A 16108-nucleotide genomic window follows, 5' to 3' on the forward strand; every position below is an offset into this window, starting at 1 on the left:
TCTTTGAATGTGCTCTATAATCAAATACCCATGAAAGAGAGATATAGAGATAAAAAGAAAAGGGAATGGTCTGCGGGAAGTTGACGGAGAGGGTTCAGAAAGGCCAGAATGAACCTAATGGGAGGAAGGCAAATAATTGTGATGTTGGGGAAAGATAGGGACAGAGTTAGAGAGAGAGAGAGAGAGAGAGAGAGAGAGAGAGAGAGAGAGAGAGAGAGAGAGAGAGAGAGAGAGAGAGATGTTAGAAAAATAGGAGGTAAAGAGTAAAAGGGCCCAGAGATAGAGATTGATTGACACAATAAAGTGAGGCAGTGAAAGAAAAGGAAAATAGCACCAGGAGAAAGAGTCTAGTGTAGAAAGACTGTCTGATTTGCTAAAAGCAAATAGGGTAGTACCTTTGCAAGGAATTTCTCCTTAAACTTTGCTTGCATACGATTGGATGATAGAAGTCTACAGAGCTTTACCTCATTTACTAAGCTACTGAAAAAAATCCCTTGCAAAGTAAACAGCCGATTTACCTTTAGCAAATAAACCTCAATGTATTGTACCTATGTTTGTGTGTTTTTTGTTTTCTTTAAAATTGTCACTGCATTTGTAGAATTCTGTGTATGACACGACTATCTGAAAAGATCACTAGAGAAAACAAACACTACAATATATTAAACAGAAATTCTGAATATTATAACCTCTTTCTGTCACTCACACAAAGGGGATCAGGATCTTGCAATCAGAAAGGTATCTGACAGACTCATCCCAGCATGTGTTTTCAATTATATTTAGATTACCACAGTGCCTCTAATTGTTTTATTTTCCCTTTGCTCAGTGTTATCAATTACCTTCACAGACATTGCGAAAAGTGAATTGCTGCAGGTGGTCATGGGTAATATCACATGCAAATAAAGCATCACTCATTGTCTGAGAGTCATTTAAGATTTAGTTCACATTAGGCTATCCCTGAGAGAGCTATCAAGCGGCATATTGTGATGCCAATGTCAATGCCCTGGCATGCATTAAAAGACAAGAAAACTGAAGCAAGAAACTGCAACATTTCACATACACAAAACAAAAAGAAGACTGATTTCTATTCAGTGCATAAAGTATACACGAACCATCACCTTGTAGAACAACCCATTCCGTTTAAAGTAGAAATGAAAGGCAAAAAATGGTGTGTACATATAAAAAAAAAAGTGATTTTAAGATTTTAACAAATTTAAGATTTTGTAATAAATATTTATATATTTTTATAGTTCTGTGTGGCCGTTCCTGTCTGGTACCAGTAAGGTCCTATATGAATAGTTTTTTTGTAGATGATGGTTAAGATGGATGTGGTACCGTCATAATTAGTCAATTACTTCAGATTTTGGCATGTTTATTTATGTTACCTTTTATTTGGAACATTGAATGCTAGCACCACAATAGCAGGCCAGATAAGATCAATTCAGTGGCAGTTTGCATGCCATGGCCAGTTGCCCAGCTGTGGGGCTGGGAATATGCCAAAGTGGCTGTCACTTGTGCAGATGGGACCAGCTTCAGAGTATTCCAGGGAAGCCTCCTGGCTGTACCTCTATAAATGAGAAGTGCAGACCGTGTCAAGGTGGAGGTCTAGGGAAGCAGGCAATGAGTTTTGATGTTCTTTTCCTCTTCATCAAGACTGTAGGTCCTATTTGCAGGTTTTACCAGCTGTTTTACCAGCTTTCCAGCTCCGCCACTAGCTATGGCACACAGACTGTCATTGTAATGTTCCTATCTGAATTGATGTGGACTGGCCTAGTAATCCATGCATTGTTCCTTTTTTCTTTGCTCTAGTTTTTGGATACCCTCGATCTTTGAAGTCCCTGTCCCCATCAGGCTGAATATAACAGATTAGAATGTCTTGGATTGACAGAATCTCTAGCTTTAGTACTACATACCCATTAAAAATTATAAAGCTTATATAATTATATCTGGTGCTTTAATGCCATTTATATAGTTGTTTTTTCTACCAAATGAATTTATGGAAAGACACTGACAGCATTTGCCTTACTCCAAGCAAACAAAAGAAGCAAAAAGCAAATAGTTTCTTAAATATATGTACTCACTTTCAAACAACATAGGTATTTGATATCAGCAGGGTCTGCATCAATCAATCAAAACATGCCATCTTGTATATTTACTGGCAGGGCTATTGCTTTATATTTCAAAATGACTCTCTTCATTTCATACAACCAGGATGCAATAAAGACGGTGTCAGCACAAACATGACATCCACACACCCAAAGAGCATTTTGATCGTGTTTACTGAGAGTGGCTTTAAAATAATTCAAGGGGAGAAAAGTACACACACATTCCACAGCAGTTCCATCCCAGCCGTCAGCTTGTCACTCCTCCATTGTTCAGTGCACTCTGTTCTCAATAGGTAATCACTGTACACCTAGGACAAATTGAATATGATTCCAGGTCACAAACCTAAAGGAACATTTGGGATAAAACTTTTGCCAATCTGCGTGAGGCATGGATATTTAGTTCATAGTCTAATAAGACTACCTCAAGAGATTCAAATCTCAAACAAACTGGTATATACATACCAGCTGATTACCAAACTGCTGCAACCCTCACTGTACAAAGGAATTATGTAGTAATAGTAAATGTGCAATAGTTCTGTAAAATACACATATGCACCAGAAAAGGTGCATTAAAACACCATACACTGCTGCAATGCTCAATAAATGCGCAAATCATATGTTGCATAAAAAAAACAAATAAAACAAAAACATATATATATATGTATATATATATATATATATATATATATATATATATATATATATATATATATATATATATATATATATATATATATATATAGAAACTGAAATATAAATACAGGTACTTTACAATAACAGTCTCAAAGCAGGTAGTGTTTTGCCCTGAACTCTAACTATTCCTAGCCCCACTAGTCCCACTAGGAACTAAGGGCCAAATCCTCAAAAGAGATACGACGGAGTAACTGCTGTTACTCCGTCGTATCCCTGGTCCTAACTATGGAACTGATCCACAGAATCAGTTTCCCATAGTTAGGGAGAAGATCCGGCATGTGTAATTGAATTACACTGCCGGATCTTAGGATGCAGTACCGCATCCGCCGCTGGGGGCATTTCGTGTCGAAATGCCGCCTCGGGTATGCAAATTAGCACTTACGGAAATCCACAAAGCTTTTCAGCTTCGTTTTTTCTCCGTAAGTATTAAGTTGCATACGCAAAATTAGGGCTGCTTTTACAAGGTGTAAAGTTAGTACACCATGTAAAAGCAGACCCTTCTGTCTAGCGACGCGTTTTTTTTTCGAATTTGAATTTTTTTTTTTGCGCCGTATCTTTTTTTTTTCCCGACGCAACTTTATTGACCCGTCGCAATCCACAAAGCCCGACGTAAGTAATTTCGCGCTATGCACGTCGGGAAAATGACGTCACGAGCATGCGCAGTACGGCCGGCGCGGGAGCGCGCCTCATTTAAATGGGAATCGCCCCCATGAAATGAGGAACGCCTTGCGACGGCGGAATTTAAGTTACACGACCAGAAATTTCTAGGTAAGTGCTTTGTGGATCGGGCACTTAGGTAGAAATTTTAAGGCAGTGTAACTTAAATTAGAAATTCGCCGTTACGCCGGGTCTTTGTGGATTTGGCCCTAAGATACTTAATATTTGGCACATTAATGCCTTCCGTGAACAGAAAGTAGCACATGACCAGCAATGTGTGAACAGTTAGCCGAAAGAGAAAGTCATTATAAAAAAATTGAGCACAATAAATACACATAATAAAGAGATAACTGATTTGGGGTGCAATCAAAAATCGTAAAAAAATTAAATGCATACTGATACAAACCAATAGTCCTAAATAAAGCTGCTAAGACCATATCACATGACTGAATGTTTAGGCATAAACAATGTCTGTAAGGCCCCTTTCACACGGACGGCTGTTTTGCTGCAGATAAAAGCATGTTTATGTTTTGCTGGAATTCAAGACTCCAGGCACAGCGATCAGCTGCATTTGTACAGTGCTTTTAGCTGCAGTTGCGTTTAGCCGCAGCCCGATATTGAACGGGGATCCGACTTGGATCCCTGCCAATACCAAGCACTGTGTCTGGTATGAATCTTGAGGGGGAACTCCACGCTAAATTTCAAATAAAGAAACCGGCATGGGTTCCCCCTACAAGAGCATACCAGGCCAATGGGTCTGCTATGAATTTTAAGGGGAACCCCGTACGCCGAAAAAACGGCGTGGGGTTCCCCCAAAATCTATACCAGACCCGTATCCGAGCAGCAGTCTGTCCGGTCAGGAAAGGGGGTGGGGACGAGCAAGCAAATGCAATCTATGCCAATCATTGCCCACAAATGGGCACTGACTGGCAACATGGGCACTGACTGTGCCCAGCAATGCCATCAGAACCACCCCTCAGTGTCACCCAGTGTCCATCAGTGCCACCCAGTGTCCATCAGTGCCACCTCTTAGTGCCCATCTATGCCCAGTGCCCACCTATCAGTGCCCATCAGTGCCGCCCATGAGTGCCGCCAAAGAGTGCCCAGTGCGCCTATGAGTGCCCATCAGTGCTGCCTATGAGTTCCCATCAGTGCTGCCTATGAGTGCCCATCAGTGCCGCCTATGAGTGCCCATCAGTGCCACCTATGAGTGCCCATCAGTGCCGCCTATGAGTGCCCATCAGTGCAGCATACCAGCGCCGCCTATCAGTGCCCATCAGTGCCACCTATCGGTGCCCATCAGTGCCACCTCATCGGTGCCCACCAGTGCCGCCATATCAGTGCCCATAATTGAAGAAGAAAACGTACTTATTTACAAAAAAATTAACAGAAAAAACATTTTTTTTTTCAAAAATTTCGGTCTTTTTTTAGTTGTTGCGCAAAATATAAAAATCTCAGAGGTGATCAAATACCACCAAAAGAAAGCTCTATTTGTGGGAACAAAATGATAAAAATGTCATTTGGGTACAGTGTAGCACGACCGCGCAATTGTCATTCAAATTGCGACAGTGCTGAAAGCTGAAAATTGGCTTGGGCGAGAAGGTGCGTAAGTGCCTGGTATGGAAATGGTTAATAAGGGGGCCCCCAGATGCCGACCCCCCACCCTAGGTGAATTCACCTGGCGGAAAAAAAATGTAAAAAAACACACTACACAGGATTTTAAAAGTAATTTATTAGTCAGCTCCGGAGGGCCCCCTCTCTTCTTTAGCTCTTTTACGAGGGGGGGCCCTGCTTCTTCAATGTCTTCTGCCGGGGGTCCCGGTCTTCACCGCCGTCTGGTTCTCTTCCGCTGGGGGGGGGGGGTTCCAGTGCACCCGGAGCATGATGGGACTGTGATGTCATAAGAGGCCTATATAAATCGGTGCGAGCCACGCACACGGCATTACAGCGGGAGGAAGCGACGTGTCAACATCGAAGAAGAGAAGAGAAGAAGAGAAGAAGAAGGCAGAAGGCGACTCCCGGATTCCAATAATCTCCCCTCCCACAGACCCTGACAACCAACGGTCAGGGTTGTCGGGAAGAGGCCCTGTCCTCATAAACGTGGGGACAGGGTGCTTTGGGGTGGGGGCCACAGGGCGCCCCCCTGCCTCAAAGCACCTACCCCCCATGTTGCAGGGATGCGGTCTAGACCGGCCGGGCTGCTGCTCGGATACGGGTCTGGTATGGATTTTGGGGGAACGCCACACCGTTTTTTTTCGGCGTACAGGGGTTCCCCTTAAAATCAATAGCAGACCCAAGGGCCTGGTATGCTCTTGTAGGGGGAATGCCGTTTTTTTATTTGAAATTTGGCGTGGATGTGGAGTTCCCCCTCAAGATTTATACCAAACGCAGCTGTGATTACCTGCGGTTATGTGCCGATAGCTGTGGGATTTCGCAGCTGAACGCATCCAGCTCTATTTTTTCTATCCGCACAAAACCGCAGGTAACAAAACCGCAGGTAACCGTAGTGTGTGAATGGTGTCATAGGAAAGCATTGTGTGCTTCTAGCTGCGGTAAAATTCGCAGCTAAAAGCACCATTCTATCCGTCCGTGTGAAAGGGGCCTTATAGTTTAAACACTGTCACACAGCTGACTAATTTAATTTTATAATGATGAAATTATTGATGACAGTCTGTGCCTAAATGTCTCAGCAGGGCTCCTGCCTTCATTGTTTGCAGGAAAAATATCTGTCTGAGCTCGGCCCAACAAGCAGTTCTAAAATGCAACCTTTACCTTTTTATTTACCCTCTGAAAGTCAGCTGATTTTCTAACTCACTACAGTATTACTGCCTTCTGATACTCTCACATTTCCAACTGTAGAATACAACTGTGAAGGGAAGGTAAGAGCAGTCTAGGATTGAAGAAGCATAATCTGGAGCCACCAGAATGACTGAAATCCCTTTGACCTCTATCCTACATAGGCATTTGCTGCATCTGCCAAGGGATCCCCACCCTTGCTCCAACCCTTTGGTACCTTTCCTGTTGAAGCTAGAAGGTCCACATTCTGAGTGCCCCACCACAGACAAACCTGATGAAACATGTCCAGATTCAGAGACCACTGTCCTTGATCCAACATCGGATGGCTGAGATAGTCTGTCTGCCAATTTTCCATGTCTGGAATGTGCACAGCATACAAAGCCATCACATGACGTTCTACCCACTTGAGGATGCGTGAAGCCTCCAGCGCCACTGCCACACTCCTGCCTTTGGTGGTTGACATAGGCCACCGCTGTGGCATTATACGACTGAATCCTGAAGAAAAAAAAGCTCTGTCCACTGTTCCAGGCATAGCCTAATGGCCCAAACCAGAGTGTCAGGTTTCAGTGGCAGTGAGCTTTAGAATGCCAACCTGGGGTTCCCCAGGGTACTAAGTCTAAGCCCCAGGCTGCCTCTTCAACACTGCCCCCGATGATGGGGATGGACTTGTAGCAAGCTTAAGAAAAGCACAAATGGAAGACAAAGCCGGGGTTGGTACATGGAAGTCAGACACTGAATATACAAAATTCTAACAACAGGCAAACAGGAGCTACAAGAACCAGGAAGTTGCTTACACAACCCATGAAGGACCATCTGTCTTCCTTCAACTCTATCACTTGCTATCACCTTTATTACTGACTAGTTACATGACCTTATGTGCCAAAATTCTTCCGTTCCGCCATGCCCAGGTACTCAAAAAGCCTCATGGAAGCCAAACAATTAGACCCAAACACTGTGTGTCATATAAACAGGACTTGACTTTAATCAGAAATGGTAACGGGGAATATATACAGCTGCACTGATTTTGTTTATATAAGAGACATAGACTGGGAGGTGACCCATGAGGTGATAGAAGGGAAAAGGATATAAATCCACAGTAGAGCAGGCGACACCCATAGGTGAACAGGCAAGACAGCAGCATATGTGAATCAAATCATAGATCTAGCAAAACCACTGTAGCAAGGAGGTAAGAGTTTCACAAACACAAATCTGCAGTCTAGACTGGTATCCAGCAACCCTGGGCCAAGCTTGACCCCAGAACTCGCCCCCCAGGCAGACAGGCTGGCATCCATCATGAGCACTGTCCAATATAAAAGAAGATATGACTTCCCCTCCTGAAGGCCAGGAGACTAAAGCAACCAAATCATCAATACTCTGTTCTTTTGAACTAAGCGGATCTCGGCATCCAAGGATGTTTCCTTCTGTAGGGCCCTTGTGTGGAAAACTGCTTACAGGATCGCCTCAAATGTAGATACCTTGTAGTAAAATATATATTTTATTATTATATATATATAATTAAACTTACAATATGTTACAACCCTAATGCCCCATACAGACGGTCGTTTTTTGTGATGAAAAAAAAATGACGTTTGAAGTGATGAAAAAAAACGACATTTTTGAAACTTCATTTTCAAAAACGATGGAGCATACACACCATCGTTTTGAAAAATGATGAACAAAGTGACGGCACTCTAAAGGGGAAGTTCTATTCGCCTTGAGGCTGCTTTTAGCTGGTTACTTGTTAGTAAAAGATGATTCGTGCTTTTTTGTCTGTTAAAGCGTGATGAATGTGCTTACTCCATTATGAATGGTAGTTTTACCTCCCGTCTCAAAACTTGCTTCTGGGCATGTGCGGGTTTAAAAACGTCGTTTTGCCCACACACTATCATTTTCATTGACACAAAAAATGACATTTTGAAAAACGACACAAAAAATTCGAGCATGTTCGAATTTTTTTTTGGTCGTTTTTCTGAAGACATAAAACGACATTTTCCCCACACACTATCATTTTAAATGACGTTTTCAAAAACGTCATTTTTTTTCATCACAAAAAACGATCGTCTGTATGCGGCATTAGGCTCAGAACCTGCATGCAAGAGTAGAAAGAGGACAGCCTAATGGACAGCAGTAGTCAAACCACAGACTGATGGTTTTGGATCTTGTCCATTGGAAGGAATGCCTTGGCCTGCGCTGAATCGAGAGTTAGACCCAGTAATTCCAGCTTTCTGGTCAAAGGCCAGAGCAGAATTCTGGATGTTCAGGATACACCAGAACTCTTGCATAGTATGAATTGTCAAGGCCAGAACTGGAGTCAGCACCTTAGTTTAGACCCAACAAGTGGATGTGAGACCTAAGGGCAGGGTCACAAGCTAATAATGTGCCTCTCCTACCACAAAGCATAGGTTGGTGCCCGGCACAAATAACAATGTACAGGTAAGTATCCTTGATGTCTTTAGAGGCCTGAAAATCCCCCTGATAGAGGTTGGTCACCACAGACTGGACAGATTCGACATAGAACTTCTGTACCCTCACAAACCAATTCAGGGCCTGCAGATCTTTGGAATTGTAGCCCCCTCATCCTAAAACAGGGCTAACAGTAAATTTAGCTATGCTGGGTGGTAGCTAGCCTGGCTAATTTGTAGTTTTTATGGATCAAATGGGCTTCCTCCTAATCCTGTTTTGTCAGTAGGTGGCACTGTCACCATGACATTAGTATGATGAGTTACAGTGAAGTCACGTTATGAACAAACATACCTTTCTCAGCCAATTAGACTGGCCACCACTATGAATGTTGGGAGAAGGTATTTATTTGGAGTGTCAGGTGGTCTAGATCTTCTATACCCAGACTGAGGTCTGGGTGGGTGTGTGTGGAACAGCTCCTGGCTGCTAGACCTGAAGCCTGAGGCCTATACAGGAGCTCCCCTGACTGCTAGGTCTGTTTGGGGCCTATTCAGGCATTTAAGTTTTACAGAGGAGAGCCTGCTCAATATCTGTAAAAAATGCTGAGAGGGATGGAGTTCTAGAGAAGCACCAGAGGTGAGTCTTTATGGACTGAGGACCCATGAGGTGGCTGGGAGAGTTTCAAGAGAGAACTTACCAAAGAGTATTCTGTACGATGCTGTGAGTAAAGTTTGGTTACTATAGGAGACTACTCTACTCTAGGCAATTTTCCTGTACTGCTGTCTGCCTTATCTCACCTGTTTGTCTAAGGAGTCTGCCTGTCTGCTGATCGTTACTATTTTTGACTAAGGGTGTCCTGTGCCCTATCCCCTCTCTCCCGCATTTTTCTGCTTTTGAGAAATAAACTTCTCTTTGTTCAATCATAAACGTGACTGGAGCCCATTTTCCTATCTTGTACATCACCCACTATGCCTAGTAACCTTACCCTGAGGAAGAAGGAGGTGTGATCCTGAGACTCCATGAAGGAAGGAAACCCACCAAGAAAGCACTGCCAGGGAAGCTCATCAGATACAAAGTTACCACCAGGCACAAGGCCAGCAGAGAGGAGGGATACTTCTCAGGACTCACTGCCGCTCAGCCACTGGAGAAGAGAAACAGTCCCACTGCAGGAGGAGCAGACTGAGGAGCCCACCTGCAGAATGCACCTGAGAAAACAGGAAGCCCAGAGAAAGCTGCTGATCTGAAAGTGATCTAATATGAAACCAGTGGTAGCTAGGATGGCCACCGCTGTATGGCTCTAAGAAAACATCTGCTACATTCCTGCCCCCCTAAAGCCCAAGTAGGTCAGGCCACCGCAAGATGACTGCTGCCAGGAAGAACTATCAATGTTATCAGGCCCCAAGAAAATGCAGGGCAGTATTCCAACATGATAATGAGCCCAAGCACACCTCCAAGACGACGACTGCCTTGTTAAAGAAGCAGAGGTTAAAGATGATGGACTGGCCAAGCATGTCTCCAGATCTAAACCCTATTAAGCATCTGTGGGGCAGCCTCAAACGAAAGGTGGATGAGCGCAAGGTCTCTAACATCCACCAGCTCCGTGATTTCATCATGGAGGAGTAGAAGACTCCAGTGGCAACCTGTGAAGCTCTGGTGAACTCCATGAACAAGAGGGTCAAGGCAGTGCTGGAAAATAATGGCGGCCACACAAAATATTTACATTTTAAGCCCATTTTGGACATTTACACTTAAAGGTGTACTCACTTATGTTGCCAGCGGTTTAGACATTAATGGCTGTGTGTTGAGTTATTTTGAGGGGACAGCATATTTACACTATTATACAATTTGTACACTCACCACTTTACATTGTAGCAAAGTGTAATTTCTTCAGTGTTGTCACATGAAAAGATGTAATAAAATATTTACAAAAATGTGAGGGGTTTACTCACTTTTGTGAGATACTGTATGTAATGCACATGCAGCCTTCATTCTTTTGTGGAGTTGCCTGGCAAAGAAAATATGTTCTCAGCAGTCAGGAAGCGAGATCTCAACAGCCAGGAAACAAACAAGGTTTGTCCTTGAAACCTTTTAGCATGTGACAAGCTGAGCCACTCACCAGTTATCCAGTGATAAAAATCAATAAAGAAATCTGAACATTGTATGTGTATAGTTGTAGCAAGCAGCAGTAGTACATTAGTTCAAGATATTACGCCATAGCTTTAAAGGCCTATAACTCTTGTTAGTAAGGGGGAAAAAAATCAGGTATATGTGCTTATGTGCCCTATCACAATTGTAATATATATATATATACACACACTCACACATATACAGGTATATACAACTGCTCAAAGGTTCTACAAAAAGTCACACGGCCAGTTATTTATCTTGCCCTAATTCACTTTGACAGACTAAATGCCATTTTTGGTTCTAGACTAAACCCCTGAAGGCTGAACTGAAGGCCAACAAATAAATGGTTTTAAGGGTAATGTTAAATTATCTGTCACATGTATAGTTTAGTAAACTAATGACAGTGAAATGGTGTGGAATTGACTAAATGTGCAGCTAAATTGCAGGAGTATATTAAAGGAGAAATACCCCTTATTTGTGTGCAGTGACAAGCCATCTATTTATGCATTAGCTAGTCTAATGATGTATTTCTTACAGCCCACCACCCTGCTTTTACACGCTAAAATCATTTACTATGCTTGACTGCAGCTGTAAACAGTGACCACTCTCTGTTCTAAGTAGATGTATTTATTTATCTGAAACAAATTAGTTAAAGGTAATTTCATAAATGTGGATGGTGTCATCATTATCTAGACAATTTTAGATTACCCAGGCATATGCAGATAATGTCAAAGGTGATATATTATGAAGGCTTTGTGTGGGTGAGTTTTATTCTTGGATAGCTGGAATAGAGAGGGTTATTGTTTATGCCAGTGCACATTGAAAAATGTAACCCTGTGTGTCATAAATTTTATCATGCAAAAGCAAATATTGCATTTTTGGAACCATAAAATAAAATATCAAAATTCCACAAGATTTATCAGCCACATTTGGGTACCACAATTGGTGGTGAGCAACATTAAAGGGACTTATTTATAGAAAAAAAAGTACTCCAGAGAAAAAGAAATCAATAAGAAAAATGTGACCAATCAGGTTTAATAATTAATTAATTTTAGTCTCTTGAAAACTGTGTACACGCACCCATTTTTGGTTGCCCTATTTCTTTTCTACAGTTTTTAGAAATTAATTAAAATAACCTCTACAAATGTTTAAAAAACAGCCTGTGCTAACCATAATAAAACAGACAGATAGATACTGAGCTTCCATGTAGAAAGTAAGATCCATATCAAAGGAACCTAAGATCTACCTGTGGTTCCCAAGCCAATGGTTGGGGACTGCTGCTAAAAATTATTTATGCATGTCAGTTACAGAAAACAGAAACAACTACTAGTGCTCTAGTTGAGCTGGTGTTTGTCAAAAGGTCATTTATTGGGTGAAATTATTAAGATAAGCAGTGCCATTTGTGTTTCAGATGCCTCCTAAGCCAATATTTATCAGCAATTTTAAACTTTCGATGCAACACATTACACTATCTGATGATCGAAAGTCTTCCATTCTGTCTCCTACTCTCTTGGCTGCATATGGTAAACAGAAACACATCAAATGATCATGTCTACTTTTATTACCTTCAGTGTATCCTGAGAGGCAAAAGATGAGGCTAGATCATCTGCTTTAGAAAGACTGAGAAACAAAGACGAGTTGTAGTCTTCATGTCACTCCTGGAACCCGAAACATGATGCAGAAGTGAAATGATGGTCTCATAATATTTTATATATTATAAATGGATAGTGTTCATTAGACACTTTAGCTTAATTATTGAGCCAATGTAATGAGCAAAACTGATGTGCAAAGTAAAATGACACATAGAAAGCAAATAAAAAATGTGCTATTTGTTGACTGGGTTACAATGTACTTTAGACATAAACAGTGCTTTCTGCACTGCCTTAGTCATAGCATTTAGCATTTTAGTACAATGTTAAAAGCAAATCCCAGACAAAATTCAACAATCATTAATACATAGCCTCATAACTAGCTACTCCCTGGGAAACAAAATTATTTAGGCAGAAGAAGCACTAATCCAGTCCAGTATGACACACAACAATTTGAAACCTGTCACTCTTGAGCGTATAGAAAACCCTGCCCAATGTACACAGGTTTATCCATTAGAAAACCTATTTACACATGCATGCCATTCAGTGCAAATCAACTTATCTGCTCAGAACCAATGCATAACCTCATTATCTATTTATTGTGTAATTTTATAAGTATTTTTGTAATTTTAAAAGTAATTCTATATTATGAATAAATGTAAAAGTTAACTAATGATGTTTGTCTTAACAAAGGTTCCTCTTGAAAGCACAGCAAAGTGGGATATTGTATGCAAACAAATGTACATATGATATTACACAAATTATATTAATAACATATTTCACCTTGAACAGTGCATTCCCTCCTTATCTCAGGGTCTTCAGGAGTGATCTTCTGGTTGCTTGATGAGCACGGAGTATTGGCATCCTGCATCCTTCAACACCTTTGGGAAACCAAGATAAGTTAAAATAAATCAAGGCTTTTCTTCAATTAACTGTGTCTCTATAAATCAATTTCCTGTATTAAGTAGCACATATAGCTTTGAGGAAGTTAGAAGTGTAAAGCTGGCATCATATATCAAAATCAAGGCAGCAAAGGACACAAAGTAATGGCAAGCAGATTAGGATGAGATGGACATAACCTTTATTAAGTCAAGCCCTGTACATCAATTCTCAAGACCAATTAGAAATTGGGATTAAAACTAACAATACTGTACAGGAATCAAAGTAAAAAAAAAAACAACATGGTTTATTATAATTTTTACCAAAGGTTTTGCACGTGAAGTGGGTCTATCTTAAGAAAAATAACATGGGCCTCCGTTAAGCCTCTGGTTACACCGGTACATCTTCAAGTATGACATGCGATTTACAAATCGTACCTGAAGTAGTACCTAATGTGTTTCTATGGCAGTGTCTTAATTGGAAGGATTTCATGTGATGCAATTTGAGAAGTAGTTGTATGCATGTATAACTTTTTCAGGACTTCAGCATGATTTCACTGCCATAAACTTTAATGCAAATTGTACCTGTGTCTATATCAGCACTATTTGTTAAATATAAACCTATTGCTAGTTAAACTTTTGTTCATAACATCGCTGTTCATCCCTTTGACATGGACATGGACAGCCCCTCTCGCTGAAGTAGCACTGAAGTCATATCAAATCATTACAAATCTCTCAGAAGCAGTACTTAGCCTAGGTTCACACTGCTGCGAGATTGAAATCGTGCAAGTTCAGTTGAACGCACACAATTTCACACCCGCATGTCAGTCTGACTTTGGGGGCAATTTCAGAGACATCTGTGTGGGTTCCTGACAGATGTCAACTGAAATCGCACCCAAAGTTGCCAAAAGTTGTACAGAAACAACTTTTGGGAATCGGAGCAGTACCGCACTGATTTGGGCGGTGCTATTGCTGGCAATAGCCGCCGATTTTGGCATGTGATTTGACGTGTCAAATTGCATTAATGTGAACCTTGGCTAAATTGTATCTAAAGTTGGGCTTTAAATAGCACCGCATTAAATCCTACCTGGTGTGAGCACATGATAAAGCCCATTCCAACTGTGCCCTGCCCAAGCATGCTTTCTTGCCAGGTACACCATGAACTCTCTTGGTACCAATGCTTTATATACAGTATTTATCATATTGAAGCATATCAAAGAGATATATCTTAAGAATAACATGACGCTGCAGTTATGAAGTATTTGATTTAAATGTAGTACAGCATAACATGGACCATTATTCCTGACTGCAGGGCGGAATAACTGTAAATGAGGCAATAAGACAATAATCTGGTTTTTTTTTTATTTCACAGCTATTTTCACCGGAATCAAAATGATTGAGAATCGGAGCTGCGGTGGCTCAACGCGATTGGCACTGTGCTGACAAGCCATTCACCTCTGCAGCTAGAGGTTCGGATCCCGGTCTCGGCTTCATGTGAATTGAGTTTGGTGGTCTCAGCCCGGCTCCCGGTGGGTGTGCTATGCAAGGTAAGCCTGTGCTTAGTATGCCCACCCCCCTCCCACAAAAAACCACCACACCTACACACGCACTCTAAATTGGGTTAACACACGCACTTTGACCACGCGGTCTCTAAAAGAGAGGCGAAGGACTAATGGGGCTGGTTGAGCGGGCTAATCCTCTCACTCCCTTATAGGGAGTCCCTCTGCCCCGTTGGGCTTCAAAGCGGAGCAGGTAGGGCGGGCTGTGTGGGAGGACCCCCTCACACACCCGCTATTGCCACCCGGGGCATGGAGAAAGATGGCAGATTGCCTCTGGGGGAGGCCTGCCTACTCCCAACTCCTGCAGTCCGGCTCCTCTCTCGAGTACACGCACAAAATACACTTATAAAAAAAAAAAAAAAAAAAATGATTGAGAATCAATTAAAATAAATCACTTTTAGGTAACTCATAATGTTCTTATTCTGATGTTCTATTGACCAAATGTCTGCAGCAACAGACGTTTGGAACATAACCCATTGCTCTAATTAGCCTGTGCAGCTGTTTAGCATATAGATACTACAAAGCTAGCAGCAATTACTCTGCCAGTGTGTCCTCTACAGATTAGTATATGAGGATCATAAAATGTATAGCTTTAAGAAATAAAAAGAAAAAAGGGGGAGGGATGATGTAGTCAGTAAAAATATATTAGATTTAATATAGTGGAAGAGTAGCAATATAAGGAGATTGAACAAGAAAATATTAAAAGCAAAAAGAAAACATGTTACTAAAAGAGCCATACTTGAAGGAAACACCCAAAGGAGGTAAAGATAAAATGAATTGCACAAACATAAGACTGGTTGTAGATTACAAGACAACCCAATGCAATTAGGGATTCTTTCCATTGTTGCCACTCCATACACTAAGGCTGCATTCACATCTGAGCGACAGCCGCGTTCGCGTGTAGCGGCGTATTTTCCCGCGAGTACAAAACTTTCACTTTTTTTTTTCTCAAAGTCTTCCCATTGCTGTCAATGGGAAAACACCTATGTCGCCTGAAAAAAAGGGTCCGGGACTTTTTTTCAGGCGACAGGCGTTCGGCGTCTATGAGATGTGAACCATCTCCATAGACAGCAATGGGAATTCTCCCCTCGAGCGACAGAAGCGTCCGGCGTCCGGCGTTTTGTCGCTCAGGTGTGAATGGGGTCTTACTGTATATGTCTATAAGCTATAAGTAATCTATGATCATGAGTTTTAAGAAGAGGATGTTTAGCCGTTGGAGAAAAGTATAAAACACAGTTTATTGATCACTTGTCTAAAGATGCAGCAGCATGCTTCACAGTGCCCCACAGAAAAATAAACATTAAAGA

The 16108-nt window shown here is 41.6% G+C and overlaps 1 protein-coding gene across 1 annotated transcript in view; it reads right to left on the reverse strand.

The window, feature by feature from the left end:
• Window positions 1-16108, reverse strand: part of NEXMIF (neurite extension and migration factor) — a 419265-nt gene that overhangs the window by 49414 nt on the left and 353743 nt on the right. Inside the window, exon 4 of the mRNA XM_040323988.1 lies at window positions 13148-13245. Coding sequence (XP_040179922.1) covers window positions 13148-13161 — 14 coding nt within the window. The 5' untranslated portion in view covers window positions 13162-13245. The remainder of the gene's footprint in view (window positions 1-13147; window positions 13246-16108) is intronic.

The sequence above is a fragment of the Rana temporaria genome, chromosome 9 (genome assembly GCF_905171775.1).
Source record: "Rana temporaria chromosome 9, aRanTem1.1, whole genome shotgun sequence".
Taxonomy (NCBI): Eukaryota; Metazoa; Chordata; class Amphibia; order Anura; family Ranidae; genus Rana; species Rana temporaria.